At 36.7% G+C, this 22,904-nt stretch overlaps 1 protein-coding gene across 1 annotated transcript in view; it reads left to right on the top strand.

The window, feature by feature from the left end:
• LOC148950788 (uncharacterized) overlaps positions 1 to 22,904 on the top strand; it is an 86,615-nt gene that overhangs the window by 11,032 nt on the left and 52,679 nt on the right. Inside the window, exons 3-4 of the mRNA XM_089090458.1 lie at positions 12,584 to 12,755; positions 18,988 to 19,184. Coding sequence (XP_088946584.1) covers positions 12,584 to 12,755; positions 18,988 to 19,184 — 369 coding nt within the window. The remainder of the gene's footprint in view (positions 1 to 12,583; positions 12,756 to 18,987; positions 19,185 to 22,904) is intronic.

The following is a 22,904-nucleotide window of genomic DNA, read 5'->3' as shown; positions in this document are numbered from 1 at the left end:
TTCCGTCTAACTGTCTTAATCTTCTCCCGTCATTTTATTTGTCAGTCCTGGTTGAGCTTGGTTGAAGTAAGGATACTGGGGCTTTTTTCAAGGTTTTTTAAAAGCATTTTTAGTTTTGAACTTCGTATTTTAATGTAAGTTGCTTATCTATATATTTTTTCTTTAATGTTGTGTTGAAGACGGGCCTTGGACATAGGGCCGATATATTCACCAATTTAGATTACACTGTATTTGAAAATATTTCCCTATTGTTTTTAAGTTGTGTTTGTTTGATATGGAAAGGCAGTGTGGTCTTCGTCAATATTTGCGTCCAAAGTGATTGGAGGGCAACTCGCCCCCCCCCCCCCACACGCCCATCATTTCCCTAAACACATCCAATCAAAATTTTGAGATAGCCAGTTTGTTCAGCGTAGTTGATTTCCAGATAGAAAATATGTTTTGAGGAGGACACTCCCCCAGAGCCCTCAGGGCAAGGGTTTTTAGTTATGCCCTGGGGGCATATAAAGTTTTTGAAGAAGGCGTTGTCGTAGAAGCTTCAAAAAAAGCTCATTTGATTGTAAATTCAAAGGGCTAGTGCCCTATACAATAGTCGAAAGTGATTGGAGGGCAACTAGCCCCCCACCCCACGCCCATCATTCCCCCAAAAGCACCCCATACAAATTTTGAGATAGCTATTTTGTTCAGCATAGTTGATTTCCAGATAGAAAATATATTTTTGACGAGGACACTCCCCCACAAACCTCAGGGCAAGGATTATAAGTTATGCCCTGGGGGCATATAAGGTTTTTTATTAAAATCTTTGTCGTAGCAACTTGAAAAAGGGCTTATTCGGTTTGAAATTCAAAGGGCTAGTACCCTTTTTAAAAGTCGAAAGTGATTTGAGGGCAACTAACCCTCCTCTCACTAACCCTCTCACTTTTCCCCAAACACATCCAACCAAAATTTTTAGATAGCCATTTTATTCAACGTAGTTGAAAGTTTTGGAAATTAGGTCTTTAAGGATGACAACCCCTCCCTCACAGCCCACAGGGTAAGGGTTGTAAATTATTCCCTGGGGCAACTAGCCCAACTAGCCCCTAAATTATTCCCTTTTAATGAAGGGCAACTAGCCCTCCCCCCGGTCTCATCATTCCCCCAAACACATCCAATCAAAATTTTGAGATAGTCGTTTTGTTCAGCGTAGTTTATTTCCAGATAGAAAATATGTTTTTGAGGAGGACATTCCCCCACAACCCTCTGGACAAGGGTTTTAAGTTGTGCCCTGGGGGTATATAAGGTTTTTATAGAAGGCGTTGTCGTAGAAACTTAAAAAAAAGCTCATTCAATTGGAAATTCAAAGGGCTAGTGCCCTTTTTAATATGTCGAAAGTGATTGGAGGGCAACTAGGGCCCCCCCACGCCTATCATTCCCCCAAACACATCCAATAAAATTTTGAGATAGCCAGTTTGTCCAGCGTAGTTGATTTCCAGATAGAAAATATTTTTTTGAGGAGGACACTCCCCCAGAGCCCTCAGGGCAAGGGTTTTTAGTTATGCCCTGGGGGCATATAAGATTTTTTGAAGAAGGCGTTGTCGTAGAAGCTTCAAAAAAAGCTCATTTGATTGTAAATTCAAAGGGCTAGTGCCCTATATAATAGTCGAAAGTGATTGGAGGGCAACTAGCCCCCCCCACGCCCATCATTCCCCCAAAAGCACCCAATACAAATTTTGAGATAGCTATTTCGTTCAGAGTAGTTGATTTCCAGATAGAAAATATATTTTTGACGAGGACACTCCCCCACAAACCTCAGGGCAAGGATTATAAGTTATGCCCTGGGGGCATATAAGGTTTTTTATTGAAATCTTTGTCGTAGAAATTTGAAAAAGGGCTTATTCGGTTTGAAATTCAAAGGGCTAGTACCCTTTTTAAAATTCGAAAGTGATTTGAGGGCAAGTAACCCCCCTCTCACTAACCCTCTCACTTTTCCCCAAACACATCCAACCAAAATTTTTAGATAGCCATTTTATTCAACGTAGTTGAAAGTTTTGGAAATTAGGTCTTTATTAGATAGCAATTTTGTTCAGCATAGGCTAGTTGATTTCCAGATCCAATCAAAATTTTGTTGACACATCCAATCAAAATTTTGAGATAGCAATTTTGTTCAGCATAGGCTAGTTGATTTCCAGATCGAAAATATGTTTTTGAGGAGGACACTTCCCCACAACCCTCAGGGCAAGGGTTTTAAGTTATGCCCTGGGGGCATATAAGGTTTTTATAGAAGGCGTTGTCGTAGAAACTTCAAAGCGGGCTCATTCGATGGGAAATTCAAAGGGCTAGTGCCCTTTTTAATAGTTGAAAGTGATTGGAGGGCAACTAGCGCCCCCCCCCCCCACGCCTATCATTCCCCCAAACACATTCAATAAAATTTTGAGATAGCCAGTTTGTTCAGCGTAGTTGATTTCCAGATAGAAAATATGTTTTTGGGGAGGACACTCCCCCACAACCCTCAGTCAAGGGTTTTAAGTTATGCCCTGGGGGCATATAAGGTTTTTATAGAAGGCGTTGTCGTAGAAACTTAAAAAAAGCTCATTCAATTGCAAATTCAAAGGGCTTGTGCCCTTTTTAATAGTCAAACGTGTTTGGAGGGCAAATTGCGCCCCCCCCCCCACGCCTATCATTCCCCCAAACACATTCAATAAAATTTTGAGATAGCCAGTTTGTCCAGCGTAGTAGATTTCCAGATAGAAAATATATTTTTGAGGAAGATACTCCCCCACAGCCCTCAGGGCAAGGGTTTTAAGTTATGTCCTGGGGGCATATAAGGTTTTTATAGAAGGCGTTTTCGTCATACTTCCGAAAAGGGCTAGTGCCCTTTGTAATAGTCGAACGTGATTAGTGATATTTTTTGTTGTTGTTTTTGTTTAGACCAGGGCACTTTGTATCGAAGGAGTTGTCGTGGTAACTTCGAAACGAGCTCATTCGATTGAAAATAGAAAGGGCTGATGCCCTTTTTAATATTCGAAAGTGACTGGAGGGCAACTAGTCCCCCTTCCACTCCAACCCTCCCATTTGCCCATTTTGTTTAAAAACTAAATGTTGCCTTAAGATTAAATCAAAATGCACTGTGATAATGATAACTCCCAATAAGGCATCTCAGCAGTATCCCAAGAACCACTGAGGGTTTTATGTTCAAACTTTTGGGGCTACTTCTGCTCTTTAAATTTAACCAAATCAAAATAGCTTAAGTTTATCCAAGCTATCATAGAAAGTAAATAGATTTTTTTGCGAATGGTATCAAGTTTTCCTTTTCAAGTTAACTAGAGGAGGTATGAAACTAAATTACACACCTCTATTTGTGTCCAGATTTATCAAAGGGTGTATGTTGTTAAAAACCGCTGAAACTTTTTCTCCAGCATACAAATAGCAGGCCAAACTGTAAAGTCTTAAAAAGCGAAAAGATTTAAAGTGTTATTTTCTTTTTTCCTGAAAAAACTATTTCAATATAAAACGAACAGAAATTAATAAATAAAACTTTTTCCACAAAATAAGTTTTTCAAAGAAAAGTAAAGAACTCTATTAAACTAAAATGAGCAAAAATAAAATCAAATAATCTACCAAGCGTGAAACTACCACAAATCAGTATCGATAAATAAATGAAACCCAAAACGAACAGAAATTACAATAAATAACCGAGTCAAACTCAAAACGAGCAAAAATTAACATAAGTTGGGCTAAATACCCGTATGCATTCCCAAGGACAGAACAAAGTTTGCACTTTACTGAAAAAATACAAATGAATGTGCATTGTCAGTTTAATATACATATACTGATATTTAGTAATCAAAATGTTAATATTACTTGATTTATTAAAGTTATAAAAGTAAAAACACTTATATTTTTTTCAGTAAAGTGCAAGTTTAGTTCTTGCCTTGGGAAGGCGTAGGGGTTTTGCGCCCAACTTATTTTAATTTCTGCTCGTTTTGAGTTTGACTCGGTTATATATTGTAATTTCTGTTCGTTTTGGGTTTTACTTATTTATCGATGCTTTCACAAAGTTTTTTTAATTAATTTATAAAAACGATGGTATTTTTAAAGGGCTATGGAATAGGCCAGCTCGTGTATACATGAAGGGTGGGTTGATATGGTGATAAAGACGGGAGACTGGATGCAACCTCTTTGGAACATAGCTCAGTAACTTATGAATGAATGTGGGAAGAATGTGGAGTTCCTTGGGATCCCGTAAGTTTTTGGGTCCATAGGATTTGGAGTATACTGAGTATACCGGAGTATACTGCTTGTGTACTGACCCATCTTTGAAAGATACTTCAGCGATCTGTCAGATGATTGTCACACGAGCAAATTGATGCGGGGGGATAGTTGATTGCAGGAATTCATTTGTTATTTTTTTTGGTTGAAGTTGAACCCCCTCTGTCGGTGTTGGGTATCGCTGGGTTGCCCGTAAAGCCGTTTCGAATATCTGTGGCCTGACAGAGAGAGAATACTCGGGTTATGGCTTCACAGAAGCTAAGGGTCATAGCAGAAGTCTGGAGTATACAACGAGGCTACTCGACAGCATTCTTCTCAGACAAATATTATTAACCTAGGAAAAAAGTTTAATGAGGTATGTCAGCGTTATAGGAAATACAATAGCCAGTGACATCTATAAGAGATTCTTTTTCGAGTTTTTTTCTAAGAATAGATGGCGGAAATGCATGAATAAGATATTTTCAGATTAAGATTCGTTGGTCTCGATTAACTTTAGTTCTTGACTGCTTTAGGAAGGACTACTTTCGTCTCTTTGAATGCCCCATTCTTGGCATAGGGGTAGTTTTCCGTTACTTCTGCATGAATATTTGGAGCAAACAAAAGGGTCACAAAAATATTAGCTTGATCTAAAAAAGATGCATTAAGTCAAAGGTGAATTAAGTTTTAATGTAGAAACTGTGAAAATATTTTACATTTACGCTTTGTTCGTCTAAAACGAAGAGAAAAAATTTACTTAAGAAATTAAAATGATTTCTGAGGCCAAAACGGTCTAAGAACGCATTTGCGTTAATCTTGTGGGGATCCTGGGACCAAATTGTTTTATATTTTTTCAGTCCTATGCTAAAACATTTTGCCCATTTGTTGAAAATAAGGCTCGTTTTGGTTTTTCATTTTTTTTTTTTAATTATATCTATTTGTTTTCAGAATTTTAATTTTTTTTTTATATATATAGAAAAACGAAGAAATTTTTTTCTTCGTTTTTTTGTGAATGGCATGTATAGCCAGTGGTCTCAGACCGTATTTTATCTTCTTTTCATTTGTTAAACGAGGCTGTACACAAAATTTTAGATAGAGGAGTGTAAAAAAGGAGACTTATCTTGAATGGAGAGGAAAGCTACAGAAAAGCCCTTGTTTTTATCTAAAGATTAAATGTGTACTCGTATTTGAAAGAGACACGAACGATTCGTCAACTTGTAGTCAAAAGTTGTTTTAGTTTTTAGTTTAAAAACTGAAGAATGTGGAGTTTCTTGGAATCCTTAAGATTACGGGGTCCACAACATCCTGGACTCCCATTTGTCTATTTCCTCGTCTGAACGATCAATCAATTTGTATTCAAACGTTGTATTAGTTGTTAGTTGAAAAAACGAAGAATTTTGAGCTCCTTGCGATCCTTAAAATTTTGGGGTCCACAACATTTATGGACTCTCGTTTGTCTATTTACTCGTCTTTCAAGGAGACACGAACGATTCATAAAATTGTAGTCAGAAGTTATTTTAGTTTTTTGTTAAAAAAATGAAGAATATGGAGCTCCTTTTGATCCTTAAAATTATGGGGTCCACAGCATCCGTGGACTCCGATTTGTCTATTTACTCGTCTGAACGATCCATCAAATTGAATTCAAACGTTGTTTTAGTTGTTAGTTGAAAAAACGAAAAATGTGGAGCTCCTTGTGATCCTTAAAATTTTGGGGTCCACAATATCTATGGACTCCCATTTGTCTATTTACTCCTCTTTGTAGGAGACATGAACGATTCGTCAAATTGTAGTTAAACGTTGTTTTACTTGTTAATTGAAAAATCGAAGAAGTTTTAGCTCCATGTGATCCCTAATGTTAAGGACCAGAACATTTGTGGTATCCCACTTGCCTATTTTCTCGTCTTTGAAAGACACACGAACGATTTGTCGAATTGCTTTTGTTATTTGTCAAAATCGTTGTTTTGGGGCACATAATGACTGAGAACGACCTGGTGGTTGGGTATGACCTATTGGTCATTCTCGTCGAAGAGGCCTGTCTTATATTTTATAACCGCTGCTTCGATGCAATCAACCCGGAAGAAAAAGCACACTTGACCACCCTTCTCTGGAAGGATTTTCGCCAGTATAAGACTGAAACCACTCTCAGTAGGTTTTCAAACCTGTTTTATTCGAAGATATTATAATCCAATACTTTGGGGTGGGGGGGGGCTACTGAAAGTTATGTATGTTCTCTTAGATTAATAATGTTTGACGTGTAAATTCAAACGTAAAGTCGGTTATTTTATTAAATGTAAAGAAGAAATTATACGAAATTGAAAATTATATATCTGGATTCTATTTAAATTCCTTAAGGATAGGAAAAAGCCCTGAAGCTAAAATTACAGAATGACCAAAGAAGTTCGAGTAATGTTTTGGACATAGTGTGTCTGTGGTACCTCCTCTGTTTGGAATAATCTTAACATAACCAGTCTGGATCTTGATTGGTTAAAATCAATGTTTGTTGGAAAGGTATTGGAAATTCTAGAGTTTAGTTGAAACAGTTGCAAAGCACTTACAAATTATTAAACTACTGTTATATTTACTATTGATATATTAGCATATACGGACAAAATATAGGACCCGACAGATTCACGGCTTTGTTATAGAAAGAAACCGCTGAAAATAATCTATATTTTTGGGACACTTTTTGGCCTTGGAACACTTTCTGTTGTAGATTTGTAGATTTGTTTCTATTGTAGATCAGTATAAAACAGCTGATGGCGACGAACTGTAAGTAATCATCGACTCGTAATAATAGTAATCAAAACTAAAAAAAGGAGATTTGTCAACAACTTACACATAAAATTAATTGATTTTTAAGGATGATTCTTAATATGTAAAATGACTTGAAATCTAAAATTAGCCTAATTTTCAAAAAAGAATATAACACTCCCAAAAAGAGGATTGATATTTACGAAAATTACTCAATCACATTCAGGACATCATAAAACCCTATTTTATAAGTTTGAAGCCCCTAAATACAAAAATGTTATGTTTTAAATTCGTTCCGAGAAAGATGATACGTGTTTATTTGACTGCATTGTGTGACTCCATTGAGTCAAGGGTTGTTAATATCAGAGAGAGCTCAGTCAAGCGGAATTGAAAATAATTGTGCATTTTTTTACATAGTAAAAGAGATGGCACCATAAGAGGGTGGTGTTTCCTGCCATTTTGTAGCGCAAGACTTAACATTTAGGCCCAAAGAGAGCCAAAATGCTATCCAGTGAAAATCGTGAGTGTCGAACTTCCAAACTTAAGATGTCATAAGAGATCAGCAAATAAAGAATGTCACAATCTTGGAAAAAGGAGTTCAGCTACCCCAAAATGAAGTGCAATTTTGGCAAAAATTATATAATTAAGTTAAATAAGTAAGAGAATCCTGAAACCAGTCTTAGGCACCGCAATAAGACTGCCTAAGTTAAGACCAATAAATCTTCAATGTGCTGTTTATTTATTGTATTTTAGTGTTTTTTAATATGTTTTTTATTTATTTTTTTCCCGGGCCATATGAAAGGACATGTCATAGAAACTTTGGAGGGGGCTCATTCAACTAGGAGATTGAAAGTTCTAGTGCTCTTTTATCTGGCCTCCCCAAGGACATTCGATCAGAATTTTGGGGTAGGTATTTTGTTCGAAATAGTTAATAGGTCCAATAATTATTCCTCTGGGAATAACATAGCGCTCCACAGTCCTTAGGGCAAGTTGCCCATTATTTATATATAGGTTTTGTTATTGGGAAATGGAGGCATGTTTGTTCCTGGGTCTCCAAAAGGCTAAGGGTACTAAAATGAAAGTTTTGGGGAATTTTAATTCCGTAAATTCTCGTTCTCCTGCTCATTTGCTTAACCTGAAATTATACTTTTGGGGATGACTCATCGGATGATCAAAAATCAGGGTTCCACGATTAGCGAGGAGGGCTCTTGTAAAGGAGAGCTAAGGCTATTGATTTGGAGGAGCGTGCGGACGCCGGCTCATCCCTTGAGTTTTATGATTGGCTGGACTACTTGAGCGCTACGCCGCGTGCTCTAACCCAGAGATAGAAGAAAAAGTTCAATTTTTGAGTTCTACATATTATAAGCTTCATTTGCAACATTAAGATTTTTCACTTTTCTACCTTGGCCTTTCGTATATTATTTATTTGACTTGGTTAAGAGCTCTTCAGGTGGGGAAAGAGAATAAAGAGTCTTTGGGATACAGGAAAGAGTTCCTATATTATTTCGAGATATTGTTCCCGAGGGAAGATAAGTTTTCCAGAAGGAGAGTTACGGGTTTGTGACACAGTGGGCCAAATACTGTGGCACTTACTCCCCACAGATAATGCACTTGTAGTAGCTAAGCTGATCGTAGCTCTGGCACCCCCCACAGCACAAATACTGGTTAGGGCAGGACGGGTAGGATCTGTGGAACGTTGCAGATAAACCACAATGTGTGGTGGCTGTGATGACTACACTATTGGCATCAGTGCTAGCACTGATAGTGCTAGAATTCAAATATTTGCCAGTAACAAATGCTATACGTAAACAATGGGCAAATTACCTAACTTACAGCCCTTTCCGCACGTTCGGTGGGTGATTATGTCATCCCCAGATGTTTTTTATTGGACCTTTCAACTATACTGAGCCAAATGGCTATATCAAAATTTTGATTGGGTGTATTTGGGGAAAAAGGGGCGTGGAGGGTTGTTGCCCCGAATCTTTTTGGTCTCCTAAAAAGGGCGCTAGAACTTTTTCATCCGATTGAGCCTTCTCCCAATCTTCTAGGACCAATGGTTCACTTTTTGGCTGTTTCCCTCTTTTTTGAAAATCAGGTCATTTTTCTCAGTATCGTAGCTTTTGATGGGTAACATCAAACTTAGTGAATTCTATATTTTGGGAATCAATATAAAAAGCCAATTCCTTTGATGTATTCATTGTTATTGATATTCCTTTTTTTAGATTTTCGAATAGTATTGAGCCCAATCGCTCCTTAATTACGGTTGAAAAATCGTTGAACAATCGAAAAAAGCTTTAACCAAGGAAAAAATTATTTCAATTAAAAACGAACACACATTATTAAAAAAAAATCTTTTCCATCCAAAAAAAAGTTTTCTTCGAAAAGTAAAGATCAACAGTAAACCTAAGACGAGCAGAAATAAAGTCAAATAACGATTTTAGCGTAAAACGAGCATAAATCACTAATCACTGTCAATACCACTGTAGACTGTAGTGTCATCTTTTTCCAAACATGAAACACATTTGATACCACGTCTAAAAATTCTAAGCCGTACAGTCACAGCCTAATTCAGTTGCTACTCGGCATTCAATCAGTTTTTCCATAGGCATACCGTGATGTGTACGTCAGAATCGCGCATGTGCGAAGAATGAATCTTGTGTGGTTTTAAATCTTTTTCACATTTTTTTAACGGAGAATATAGCCTTTGTTGGTATTGTATATTCTATCTACAGTGATCAGTACATAAATGAAACTCGAAAGGAACAGAAGTTACAATAAATAATTAAGTCAAACTCTAAACCACAGTATATAAATATTAGACAGTTTGATCGTCCACTATCTCAACCATTATAAGAACCCGGACCGAGATGCAAGTGCTCCGGAGAACGTAAAAAAATAAGCGAAATTAGATCTTTTCAAAGGTAGACAAGTCAGATTTCTCTTGAATGTGAAACTTGGCATCACCTTTGTAACACTAAATTTCAAAGAATCTACTTTTGGATTAATTTATTTCAATTCATATATGAAAATAGGTAATTTGAACTGCAATGTTATTATTAAATATTTTTAGGAATTGCAAGTAGGTTTCGAAGTGTCGAGTTGCCTTCAAAGGCATTTTGAGAAAGTTTCTGCCAAAATACGGGTTCCAGGGTAATTGGACCGCTGATGGCAGATCAAATAAGAGGAGCTGTTTATACGCGCTATTGAAAGAGTATGTGGGAGGAGCTGTTTGTTCGCACCGAGAATGAAAAACCAGAAATTATCTGCGATGAACTTACTGCTAATTGTCTTTATACAGTGCTCTAAACGAACAGAAACTACCGCAAAGAGAAGTAGGGCTACAGATCCTTATGCCTTCTAAGGACCAGAACGTCATTTGTGCTTTACTGAAAACTAAATATGTCTTAATGCTTTCTCCTTTATAGCGTTAATGAATCCAAAATCGCTTAGACTTCCAGAAACGAATATTATTATATATCAAACTGTCACTCTATATTTCATTAGTTCTTTCAATAATTTTGGTTATTATGGTGTTTTTATTTCTTATTTTTTGTTGAAATTATGACTGATTAAAACACACAGCTCGAAATAAAAATTGCTATATAGTTTGTTTAAGTTGTTGTACCAAAATTGTGTTTTTTGTTTCTCGTCTTTAGCTTATGTTGGTGAAATAAAGAAAACCTTATTTAATCAGAAAAAAGTAAATCTTTTGCAAATGTGGAATTTGTTGTTCTGACTTTTGACATGGATGATAAATTTTATCAAAGAAAAAGACCGGGCTATGTTGCTATGTTAGTTTCGGCTGGCCAGCCTAATTGATATTATCTTAAGTCTTCCAAGACAAATTCTTTAGATTCAGTCGAGTTTATTTTGTAAAAAAGAAAGAAAATTAACTTCAAATGCACTACTCTGTGGCAATATGCTCATTGAGACTCATAAAGCTTAAGGTTTCTTCCCTAATATGGAGTGTGGTTTCTACATAAGGGTTTGACACAACCACACACCTCCTCAAGAAATACTATCAGATGACCTTAAATATAGGGGTTCTTCCGTCCTCCCAGGATGTTCAGCCACCTCACCTAGTATTAAAAAGTCAGTTAATATTCAAAATAAACGAATTAAATGTAAAACTTTACCTAATTTAAATTATCTTTAATTATGACCTTTAACTAAATATTTGTTTATCTTTTAAAAACCCGAGGGGCCCTCGTACATGTTTTTGCGCACATGCTAAATATGAGGGGGGGGAATCCCTTCACTGGAACGATTGGTACTTTGGATCTTCGAACGGAATATCATAGTGCATATCTTTTGAAAATGTTTCAGAGTGATGCTCCATAACTGGTGTAGCCCTGGCTTTTAATAGCTTAACCCTAGTTTTAAAACTGAATTTCTTCCAGGTTGTTTTCAACAGCAAAAACTCGCAAAAAAATAGAAAAAAAAAATTATAATCACATAGCAAATTTATATATATACATTTGTATTTCTTTTCGACGAATAGGACATATTTTTGGAGGATGGGGTTTGAACCTGGTAAACGGCTTACTTGAAGCCTAAGCTATTTTATTTCATGCTTCTTCACTTCATCCCCCTGTCTTGCTAATAACGCTACGCAGGTGAGTGGTGTACTACCTTTGTGGTGGATGGGGACTTGATCAATTTTCTTATTACCTTCCTTTTCGTTCACTTTTCGCTTTTCCATATCACTTTTCCACTTCCTTTTCGATCCTCTTCCATATTTGATCCAGGCAACTTGGTCTTCATAAGAGAAAGCTGTTAGCTCAATGTTCAATTGCTAAATCATCACAAAATCCGTATGCTTTAGAGCTTCTGCAGATAATTTTAACCTGGCCTAAGACCTTAGTCCCTCTGGAGCAATCAGTGGTGCATAGGGTATCGACGAAACCTCTCCACTCGTCCCAAAGTGGTGCTGCAGTGATGACGTCTTCCCATTCAGGTAAATTTTTGGAGACATAGTTTTGAAGAGGTAAAATTTTCGTCTTTAAGGTTTATATTCCCTTTGAAAGACTTGGTATGCTATTTTCCTGCTCTCGTACCGTTTTTATTTTAAACGAATATTGGAAATTTTGCTATCACACCGTAGCTGACATTTAGTTTTATACATTTACCGACGTGAATTTTGGAAATTTGGTATACAGGGTTCTTTAGATCAAAAATAAGTTTAAAGTTTGTTAAAAATCGTCGAAAAAAGAAAAAAAAATTTCTAAGCAAGTTTAGATCCTTCTCTGGGAAGGAATTCTAAGTAATATCATAATTCTGGCTTGGTGAATAGACCTGAAACAAGTGAATCCGACAACATGAGTATCTTGTCCTTTTGTTGTAAGTTACAGCTGCTGGCTTGTCGTTTAAGAGGGAATAAATTGCTAGTTTAAGAGGGAATATGTACCTTAAAGAATAATAAAAGACCCGAATAGAACAGCTTGGTTTTTATCGGACTAGTGGATTGTAATGACTTCCTTGAAAAGAAAAACCAGCCTTGTCTGGAATATCATCAGATTTGCCTTTTTGTCCCCTGTAAGGTATATTTTGTGTTTTAGGGATTTGTGTAATTGTGTTGGATTTGTGTTGTAAGTTATGTTTTATGTTTTAGGAATTGAGCAAAGCGAGATATTTACTAATTGTTATACAAGAAAGCAGACTTATACTGCATGTCTGGAGCGATCCCTATTCCCAAAGAGACATTGTGAGGATTGCCACTCCGTTTCTACAGCTTTTTCTAATATTGAATGGTCTCCACCCTTTCATGGAACGGGTACGAAAAGGCAAGTTAATCCTTTTCTTATGCTTTTGTTTTTATTCGTCTGTTTAGTCGACCAAGTCTTTAGATCACGTACCCATTAAAAGGTATGGTAATCACCATCTACAAGTGATGTTTGGCTGTTGGTTGTTGAAAGAGAAGTGGGCAAGAGTCCATGGTAACATACTGTAAGGAGTAACTTGGGCAGGTAATAACTGAAACTGTTAAAAATAAAGTTTTAACGCGTCAAAAGAATTTGATTTTGTACGCTGATTTCAAATGTATAGAATTTATCAAGTTTAGAATTACCCATCAGAAGCTATGAGCTTGAGAAAATTTTTCTGATTTTCCAAAAAGGGGGTAAACAGTCCCAAAAAGGTAAGTGATCTTGTTGAAAATCAAACTGTCAAATTCAATATATTAGGGAATTCTATTGTAGCGGTTTCAAGCACCTATCTGCAAATGTAAAAATAGCGAAAATAGTGACGAAGACCACACTGCCTTTCCATAACAAACAACAAACGCATGAAGAACAATAGGGAAATCTTTTTGCAAGACAGTGGAGATATTTTGAATGAATATTTCGGTCCTATGTCCAAGGGCCGTCCTCAGCAAGAAAAAAAATATATAAAAGAAAAAAGACTCACAACAACATGCGACCAATCAAAACCAATTTTTTTTTTTTCAAAGCAGTCCCAGCATCCTTACTTCAGCGAAGTTCAACCAGGACTGATAAAAAAGTGAGGTAAAACAAGGCGATTCAATGAGATGAAAGAAGAATAATTTAAAAACACGTTCTTATTGCTAATCCTGCCTTTTTGGGAGCTAACCTCAAAGGTCTTTTTGCTTTAGGCAGCCATGTATATGAAAATCCTAGCCACAACATACTTTTTGATGAATCTGCCTTTATTAGTAATGACCTAGGCATAAAACAGGTAGTCCGAGAAGCAATTGAAATCAGACTTAAGATTAATAATAATCGGAAGATTAACGTGAGCACAGGCTGGACGTCCCATTACCCACTGAAGTCTCTGTACCTCCGTCATTCCTCCACCTCTAACCAATCCGGTTTCCGTTTCAAACTTCTCATTAGTTCTTGTTCTATGACCAAGTCTGTAGATAAACCGTGTCCGATCTTCTCACAGTATGCAAGCCTTATTCTAAAGACTGGAAATGGGTTTGGCTTGTATGTTCAAGTCTGTTCATCTGCTGTAGGTACAGCCTTGCCGACTTCGTGTAGTTGTTAGGACGAACTGCTGCAAGGTAAGGGAGCATGTCGGAATATTTTTCCAAATGAAGTTTCTATTGACCTGTACGTTCAGCTCTGAGGAAGTTTTGGAGAATGGCAACCATGTCCATGTATTAGATCTACAGTTTTCCTGTTCGAGTCTCGTGACGTCTCTCTGATTTAAGAGCCGACAGAGAAGCTCTGAATTCCATGACACCTGAAGACTGGGATATATGTTCAAGAGAAGCTCGTCAATCCATTACTTTCTCATATAGGTCTTTGATTTCACTAAGCTCAACCGTATTCAATGCAAGTTCTGTATTCAATTCAAGTTTTGCATCTGAATCCTCATTATCAAGTTCCTTTATGAAAATGGAATGAAGTACTGTGTCTACAATGGTATGGGCTTGCAGAGCTCGAAAAATAGCCTTATCACTTGGAAGATGAGGAACTGTATGTGAAGCAATTCATCAATTCAAAATTCTTTTCAGTCTAGATCCATCCTTCTAAGATCCAATGACACTGACAAAACTCATGAGGGTGTGGAATCCTCCTAGTCTAACCACCACTTTTGTAGCGCTACTTTCAGGTGCTTCTGTAGCAATAATCTTCATGGATCTCTACCACAATGGCTGGTCAAAGGTTATAACTGGAGTAAAATCGTATCATTCGCCCTGAGGGGTAATGAATGTCAGTGTAGAAAGGGTACGATTCTCGTCGCTTGAAGGAAGATCGATCACAGGGAGAAAGAAAATGTTGGCTTTACCGGAATGGTCTCCGACCATGACTAATTGCATGGTTTCACTCCAGCCTGGCCTAGGTTGCTTGAGATGCCATGACGTAAAGCCAAAGAACATCTGGGTTTGAAATCTTATCTTCTTTTGATCCTGGATGAAGAAGATCATAATATAATGTTGAAAGGACAGAATCGTTTTAACTTTCTATGGACGATTCGGATTCTATAAGCAGCGTTTATCTATTCAACAGTAACCTCCCGACTAGAGATACTCTTTAAGATGAGTTTTAGCCCTGGGTTACAGCAGCAACGATACCCATGCCATGAAAGGTGTTTCTACCATCGAGAGTACATATGTTGTGATCAACGTTGTCCACCACTTGTTGAATATCAATTTGATTCAGGGGCGGATCCAGGATTTTTTTAGGATGGGGGGGGTGGCGCAAGATAGGTTGATCCGAAAAAAAAATTTAGGGGGGGGGGGGTGGTTGCAAAATAGGTTGATCCGAGAAACTTGCGTTAAGAGCAAGTTTAATTAACGCAAACTTGAATTAATTAAGTAAATTACACTGCTTTAGACTACACTAGGGGGGAGGGGGCACTCCCTAGCCCCTCCCCCCTCTGGATCCGCCACTGGTTCGATTCATTGTAATTCATTGTAGTTTGATTCCATAATAAACGGCAGCATTTTTCCCAAACCTTAAAACTTCAGAATAGGAGGAACAAAACTTCATCGAATTCAAGGTATCAATCAAGAACTTGTAGGAATAGTAATGATGCATTTGAAGAGCCACTCCAAGTAGTAAGGGGGAAATGACTACGCGCGGGCGTATAGCCTGGACAATTGCATGTCCACTTACAATAATTTTCATTCCAGTGTCTTTACCAACGAACCTTTCGTTAAGAAGCAAACATAGGCTAGAGGGTAGAAACGATAGTTCTCGTGTGAGGCATTAGTTCTTGTGCGAGGCATTAGTTCTGAGGCGATAGTTCTCGTGTGGTAAGTTCTCGTGTGAGGCATTAGAAGCTGATCGCTTTAGAGTATGAATAACACCTATCTCTTCAGATGCTTTTGAGAGTTTCACAAAATATTCTGGTCATACGTATACGTATAATTATACGTATAATTATTAAGTTGTGATTATCCTCCACACATCTCAATCATTCTAGTAGAGAAACAGTATTTATTGAAAAAAAAAATGTATACTTTGATGGCTCATAGTTAAACTAACTCATCAGGTCCTTTCATTATTTAGCTTTGCTCCAATTTCAGCTTGGCAAAACCTACATTGCATCTTGAATGTAACTAAAAAGTTAACTAGAGGCTAAAATTGATCAGTTGAAGTGTACTGCTTACAGGCTCTTTCAAACTCGAATGTCGGCAAAATGGGTCAGCTTGGTCTTGCGCATTATAGCATCTATTGAATAATTTTTCATCAAGACCTTTGAGGAACATTGCAGATGATTTTGAAATGTGTGCAAAACCATTTATTTTATTGAGTGTGCGTCAGGGGGGGGGGATATGCAAGATACTAGGACACGATTTTTCCTAGTATTTCGTCATAGGAAGTGCAAATTTCTCTGCGTGGATCCAGAGAAAATTTACTACTTGCACTTCGTGTAATATGCAACTTATATTAATATACGCTTTATCTCGCGCGTGTGTGTGTATGGTGGGGGGGGGGGTCAAACGACTCAGGGGGTGGTCAAAACAGTAAACTGAGTCCATATTCATGATCTATTCATCAGATTTCCCTATCACTGACTTTTTAAAGGGTAAATTTATGTTCTTTTAGTTTTTTTAGAAGAAAAGACGAAAAAACGTCAGTTTGGCTTCGACGGATTTTGGACAATTTTTATATGCTGTAGAATTTTTGTTCCCCTGTTTGAATGATAACAAATTCAAAACTGTTGCAATTTGTTTGGGATAAACACTAAAATTAATTTAAGTTGATTGTATTAAAATTAGCTCTAGGGCTAAGACTTGTGAACTTTTTTTCAACTGTGAAAAGACTAGCTACGCCTTCTCTACTCTTCTTTCTACATCTACTTCCTTACAAATAATCTTACCTAGGGGTACGAAGCTCTCCACTTGGTATCTGTCATTAGCTCTTCGTCCTAATTCATTCCTTATTTAAGCGACTTAATCTTTTGAACACTGATTTCCAGAGCTATTATCGCGTTCTAAACTTTAAGAACCTCCGCAAATTCATTTTTTTTTTTTTTTTTTTTTTTTTGCAAAGATATTTCTGTAGGACGCTCGCCTTAAGTAAGGAATTAAATAAAAAAAAAACAAGTTTTTTTTAACTGAAAGTAAGGAACGACGTTAAAACTTAAAGCGAACAGAAATTATTCCGTATATGAAAGGGGGTGTCCCCTCCTCAACGCCTCGGTCTTTGCTTTAAAGTTTTTTATTGTTTAAAAAGAAAATAAGAGTTGTGAGAAAGTCAAACTTTAGCGGAAAGAGCGCGGCGTCGAGGAGGGGACAGCCCCTTTCATATACGGAATAATTTCTGTTCGTTTTAAGTTTTAGCGTCGTTCCTTACTCTCAGTTAAAAAAGCTTGTTTTTTTTATTAATTTTTGAACATTTTTGAATTAATGCAGGCTTTTGTTTTGGCTCACCATACGTGCATAATTACAACAAAATTTTCATAATAATTTTACTTTTATTTGGTTGAATGGGTTTCTCGAAACTTGTTTAATTTTATTTACGAACGTTTTTCTTAGTAATAAATATACGTAACTTACGTAACGAACTTCTGTATTCATATATTTTGAATACGTATATTAGAGGGTTTGCCCCCTAGTCAATACCTTGCTCATTAAGCTAAAGTTCAAATTTTGTTCCAATTTTTTAAAAATGACCCCTTAATTACAAAGGCCGATAATTAGAATAAATAGCTCTTATGAAAGTACTAAAAAATCTTTGGCTTAAAGAGCGAGGTATTGACTAGGGGGTGAACCCAGTCATATATGTAATATTTTCTATCCCTTTTAAGTTTTGATGTTGCTCCTTAATTTTAGTTGAAAAACTTGTTTTTTTATTTAATTTCTAATCTTTTTTAAATAATGCTGGGAAATCCGGCGCCCCTTCATAGCAATGTCTCTTCCCCCATGAAAACTTTCTTCATGGAAAGATCCTCCCACATAACCCTCGACTCACCCCCTCTCCCCACTACCAGAAAAAATCCCCCCTGAAAACGTCTTTATACTTCCCAATAACCAATACTATGTGTTAACATTGGATAAAGTTCATACCTTTCAGCGCTCCTCCCGGGGACTTCGGGGGATTAAGTCATCCTAAAAGACATAGTTATCATATTATCGACCATGGTGCATAAAATGGCTATCTCAAAATTTTGATCAGGTGGCTTTCGGAAAGAAATGAGCGAGGGAGGGGGCCTAGTTGCCCTCCATTTTTTTGTCACTGAAAAAGGGCACTAGAACTTTTAATTTTCGTTCCAATGAGCCCTCCCGCGATATTCTAGGACCACTGGGTCGGTACGATCACCCCTGGAGAAAAAAAATAATAAAAATAAACACGCATTCGTGATCTTTCTTCTGGCAAAAAATGCAAAATTCCACATTTTTGTAGATAGGAGCTTGATTTCTATACAGTAGGGTTCTCTGATAGGCTGAATATGATGGTGTGATTTTCATTAAGGTTCTATAACTTTTAGGGGGTATTTTCCCCTTTTTTCGAAAATCAGACAAATTTTCTCAGGCTCGTAACTTTTGCTGGGTAGGACTAAACTTGATGAAACTTATATATTTGTAATTAGCATTAAAACTTGACTCTTTTGATGTATCTATTGGTATCAAAATCCCGTTTTCTACAGTTTCGGTTACCATTGAACCGGGTCGCTCCTTACTTACAGTTCGTTACCACGAACTGTTTGATTGTTTTATCAATTTGTTTAGTTCACAGGATCATACAGACTCAACCGTTACCTCAAAGTTTGTACCTTTTCGCCATTAATGAAATATAGTGGGCCATGGCCTAGAGAGGTTTTTGTTTGAGTTTCCACTGTAAGTATAATTCTACGTAGGTGAATGAAACTTTCACGAACGGATAAACAGCCTAATATTTAGAACCCTGATAGATATTTTCAGGTACCAAATTCCACCTCATCCCTCCTCTCTCTTTGGGGCAGTGACTTTGCATGAACTTCTAAAGTTTTGCGATAAGAAGAAATAGAAGAAATATAACCAAAAATTTTGTCCGGAAACGTGCTTATAAGAAGCTGATTCTAAGTAAATGCTCATGTTATCTAATCAAGCTTATTTTCCAGGAGTGTACTAGCCACGATTTCTTTAGATTACCATGGAAGAATCTATGGAATTGAAAAAGAATGTCAAATTATTGCTGATCTGTCAAAAATGTTGTTCGACTTTTATTGTGAGAAAGGATGGCAAGCAGTTCCAGATGCCACTTCTGTGAATGTTGTTGATGCCGCGAAAGCCAGAGCCTATCGTCAGTCATTTATAGGTACATTTATTATTCTGTTGCCATTAAGTTTTTTTTTTTTATAATGGTCCACCTATGTGATTGGTCGAAAAATTTAACGATAAAAAGTCAGTTATTCAGAAGTACTTGTTTCATTCTGTTGCCTTCCAGTTTTACTTCAGGGTTTTCTTTCGCAGTGGTCGGTTCTAAATTGTAGTTTAATTTAGAACCAACCTAATAATTTATGTACTGAAATTGCTGTAAAATACATAAAATAATGTTTCTACCTTTGATTATCACCCATAGTTTGTAAAAGTTGACGAAAATTAATGTTAGTCTTTGGTAAGCAGTTACAAATGCCACTTCTGTGAATGCAGTTGATGTGGCGAAAGTCAGAGCCTACCATCAGCCGTTATTCTGTTGCCATCAAGTTTTCATAATGGTCTGACTATGTTGATAGTCTGAAAAAATGGACTATAAAAAATCAGTTCTTATTCAGTTGCCTTACAGTTTTGCTTCAGGATTTTCTTTTGCAGTGGTTAGTTCTATTATAGTTTGATTTAGTGCCAACCTAACTGGTAATTTATGTCCTGAAGTTACTGTAAAGTAAAATAATTAATATTTCATGTCTCGTGAATTTTGCAACTAACCTTGATTATCACCAATATATAGTAAAATACGATCAGTTTAATTGCTATATATTCGTTAAACAGTTTAATTGCTATATTCGTTAAACAATTACAAATACCACTTTTACGAATATAGTTGATGTAGGATTTTTTATAGGGTTTTCTTCACATTGATGGCTTCTATTAAATTTTCATTTCTGCCCAAGTAAATTTCTGGAATAATGTGTTCTCCTAAAAATCATGCCATTTACCATCACATTTTTTTTTTAAGTTGAGGGTATGCTCAATTGTTTTTTTCTTTTTTTTTGTATGTTGGGTACTTTCTGTGAAATTGCAATAAAAATAAACAAATTTACATTTAAATATCCGCACAGTTCTTGTTTTATGAAAACGAAACATTTGCCTGACTTTTTAATGACCTTTTGTAATGAAATAGAGTCAGAATAAAAATCATGAAATAGGAATTTAGGTATGTTGGGGTAACCTAAGTAGAACTAGTTTGGTACCATAAATGAAACAAAGGATAGGCACCAAATTGAAGTGGAATCCAAGAACTGAATAAGTGTAAGAACTGAATAAGTGTAAGCGAGTTTCCGATAATGAACAGAATTGTCGTGAAAACCCATGGTGTTCCACTGTTAATAACACCAACAGGAAATGTGTTTAAAACGGATAAATGTGAAATGTTTGATATATATAAAAAATAGAATAAATATTAGATAATAGCAGTAATAATGTGAGAAGTTTCTGGAACATTTGGAACTATCCCTTGCCTTTGTGCATGTTTAGGATTTCTGTCTAGGAGTATTTCAGATTACCATTAACGGTTGTGTAGTAACGGTATTTCTTAGATGATTTTAGGTGTTGGACACTTAGAGAAATGAGAAAGTTTCCTCCCTGTGAATATTAGTTATTTTTCTTATTATTGTCGCTGTCACGTCTAAGGACCATATCTGACATTTTCAAACTTGTGAGATAGTTGCCAAATCTGCTCACTAAGCTGTTCCCAACTGGAAGACCAGCAAGGTAATTTACGTTCTATAACAGTTTGATTCACTTTGTCTACATTACGCAACTGATCCTCTCTTTAGGAACGATCTAAAAAACTGTCTGGCAATTATCCTGGAAGGGTGAAAATGGCAAATATGACCTTTAAGCCTAACAGTGGTGATGGAAGGACACTGTTATTTTCAATTCTCTACTAGCATAAGATAAAGAAGTTAAAGAATACGGCATTGGACCTTACAGTCCCTACTGACTGTGCTGATGTCCATTTCATCGCCCTTCAGCGGGGAAGTACAATAAGATAAGATAAAGTGTATTTTAAGCCAAAATATAGCCATGTACACAAACAACATACAAGATTAACGAATTACAACACTCGTCACAATAATAAAGAAAAAACAAAAACTACTCTCTTCTTTTTGCAAAAAAAAAAAACTGATCAAGATATCTTCCCGCCAGAAAAATAAACTGTTGCAACGTGCTCTTCAAGGCATCAGGAAGCAGCAATCCATCATCCCCAAATAAATTTTCCCTTACTCCCAAAAGACCTCGACAACGACTCGGACAACGCTCCAAATTTTCCTTCTCTTCTTGGCAAAGAGGGCAAGCAAACCTGCCGTCCGGGACACTTTCCCTCCTTTCAAAAACAATCAATCTCGAACGAATCGGAAGGCAATTAGGTCGTAGCTGCATAGAATAGGTAAGGTATCTAACCAGTAAATTTAAAAATAGAATTCCTGCCCAAATACTATCTTAACCTATTTATAATATCTTAAGGTTCCCGAATTCTTAACCTCCTCACCCCATTTCTGTATCGTCTGGTCCTCCAGCACCCGTTTGATTTCCTTGTCCAACTATAATTGTTGACTATTTGGTCCAAGGCCATCATTCCAAGTGAAAGGAAAACCTGTTTTATCATGTAATTCCTTAACTTTAAAAGGCCAAGATGTTTTCCTTCGTAACTGAAGTAACTCATCATATGCAGCCTTCAGGTAGTCTATCACTTGGTAGCTATACAACCCTTAGCCAAAATTTTATCATTTTGACCATTCTATAACTTTCAAGAGACCACAGTCCAAGGTCTCCTTTAAGAAATTGAGTAAGGGTCATTCTGTGCAGTCTCTACAATGTTTTAAAATAACCTAACTGAACACTTTCTAACTCGGCAGCGTTCTCATGTCACCAAATCTATGCCCCATAATGGAGAATCGGCAATATCTTAGATAAAAAAGGAAAACCTCTTATGTAAAGACAAATTCTTTATTCCACTAATTTTAGTCCGGAAAAGTGAAAATGTTGCAGCTCTTCCCCTATTAACACTTCTTTAATTTGGGAGCCCCATCCACCATTACTTTGGAAAATAAAACCAAGATACTTTTTTTTCAACTACTTCCATTTGTTGTCCTCCCAATACAAATATATTTTCAATTTATTCTTTGCTTTTACTAAAAATAACCACTTCAGTTTTCATAACGTTAAGCTGTAACTTTTTCATTTGTAAATATTCCTCAATTAAATCAAGTAATATTTGTAGCTCCCTTGCCGACTTCGCAACCAATGCAGTGTCATCCGCAAATAATAACACAAAAAAATTTATTTTTCCAAGACACACCTTAGGAGCCCACTTTTTCCCGAAACTCCACCATATCATTAAAAAACAAACCGAAGAGTATTGGGGACATGGCGCTGCCCTGCTCCACTCCTTTCTTAACGTCAAATAGCCTAGAAAGTCCCGAATCTGCAACCCTGACCATAGCCTTAGTCCCTGAATACATATTAACAAATAAACGAATAAAGCTGAAAGGTAGACCTACATCTCTAAAACACTTTTCAAGGAGAGCTCTATCTACATTGTCGAATGCCTTTCTTAAGTCTAGAAACCCAACATACATTCTATATCTACCTGATCCATACTCCTCTATCATTGCACTAACACAAATGCTCTTTCCGACGTTCTATACCCTTTCCTGAAACCCCCCTGCTCCTCTTTAATTACCCCATAACCCTCCAACCATTCATTCAACCGATTATCCAAAATCTTTTCTAAAATTTTACTAAGTGCTGGCGCTGATGCTATCAACCTATAACTATCATTATCACTAGGAGTACCTTTCTTAAATAGAGGTAC

This window comes from Artemia sp. Qi Xiang Cuo, chromosome 6, assembly GCF_049724085.1.
Source record: "Artemia sp. Qi Xiang Cuo chromosome 6, ASM4972408v1, whole genome shotgun sequence".
NCBI classification, from domain to species: Eukaryota; Metazoa; Arthropoda; class Branchiopoda; order Anostraca; family Artemiidae; genus Artemia; species Artemia sp. Qi Xiang Cuo.
The sequence above is the reverse complement of the archived record's forward strand: the minus strand, read 5'-3'. Positions and strand labels throughout refer to the sequence as shown.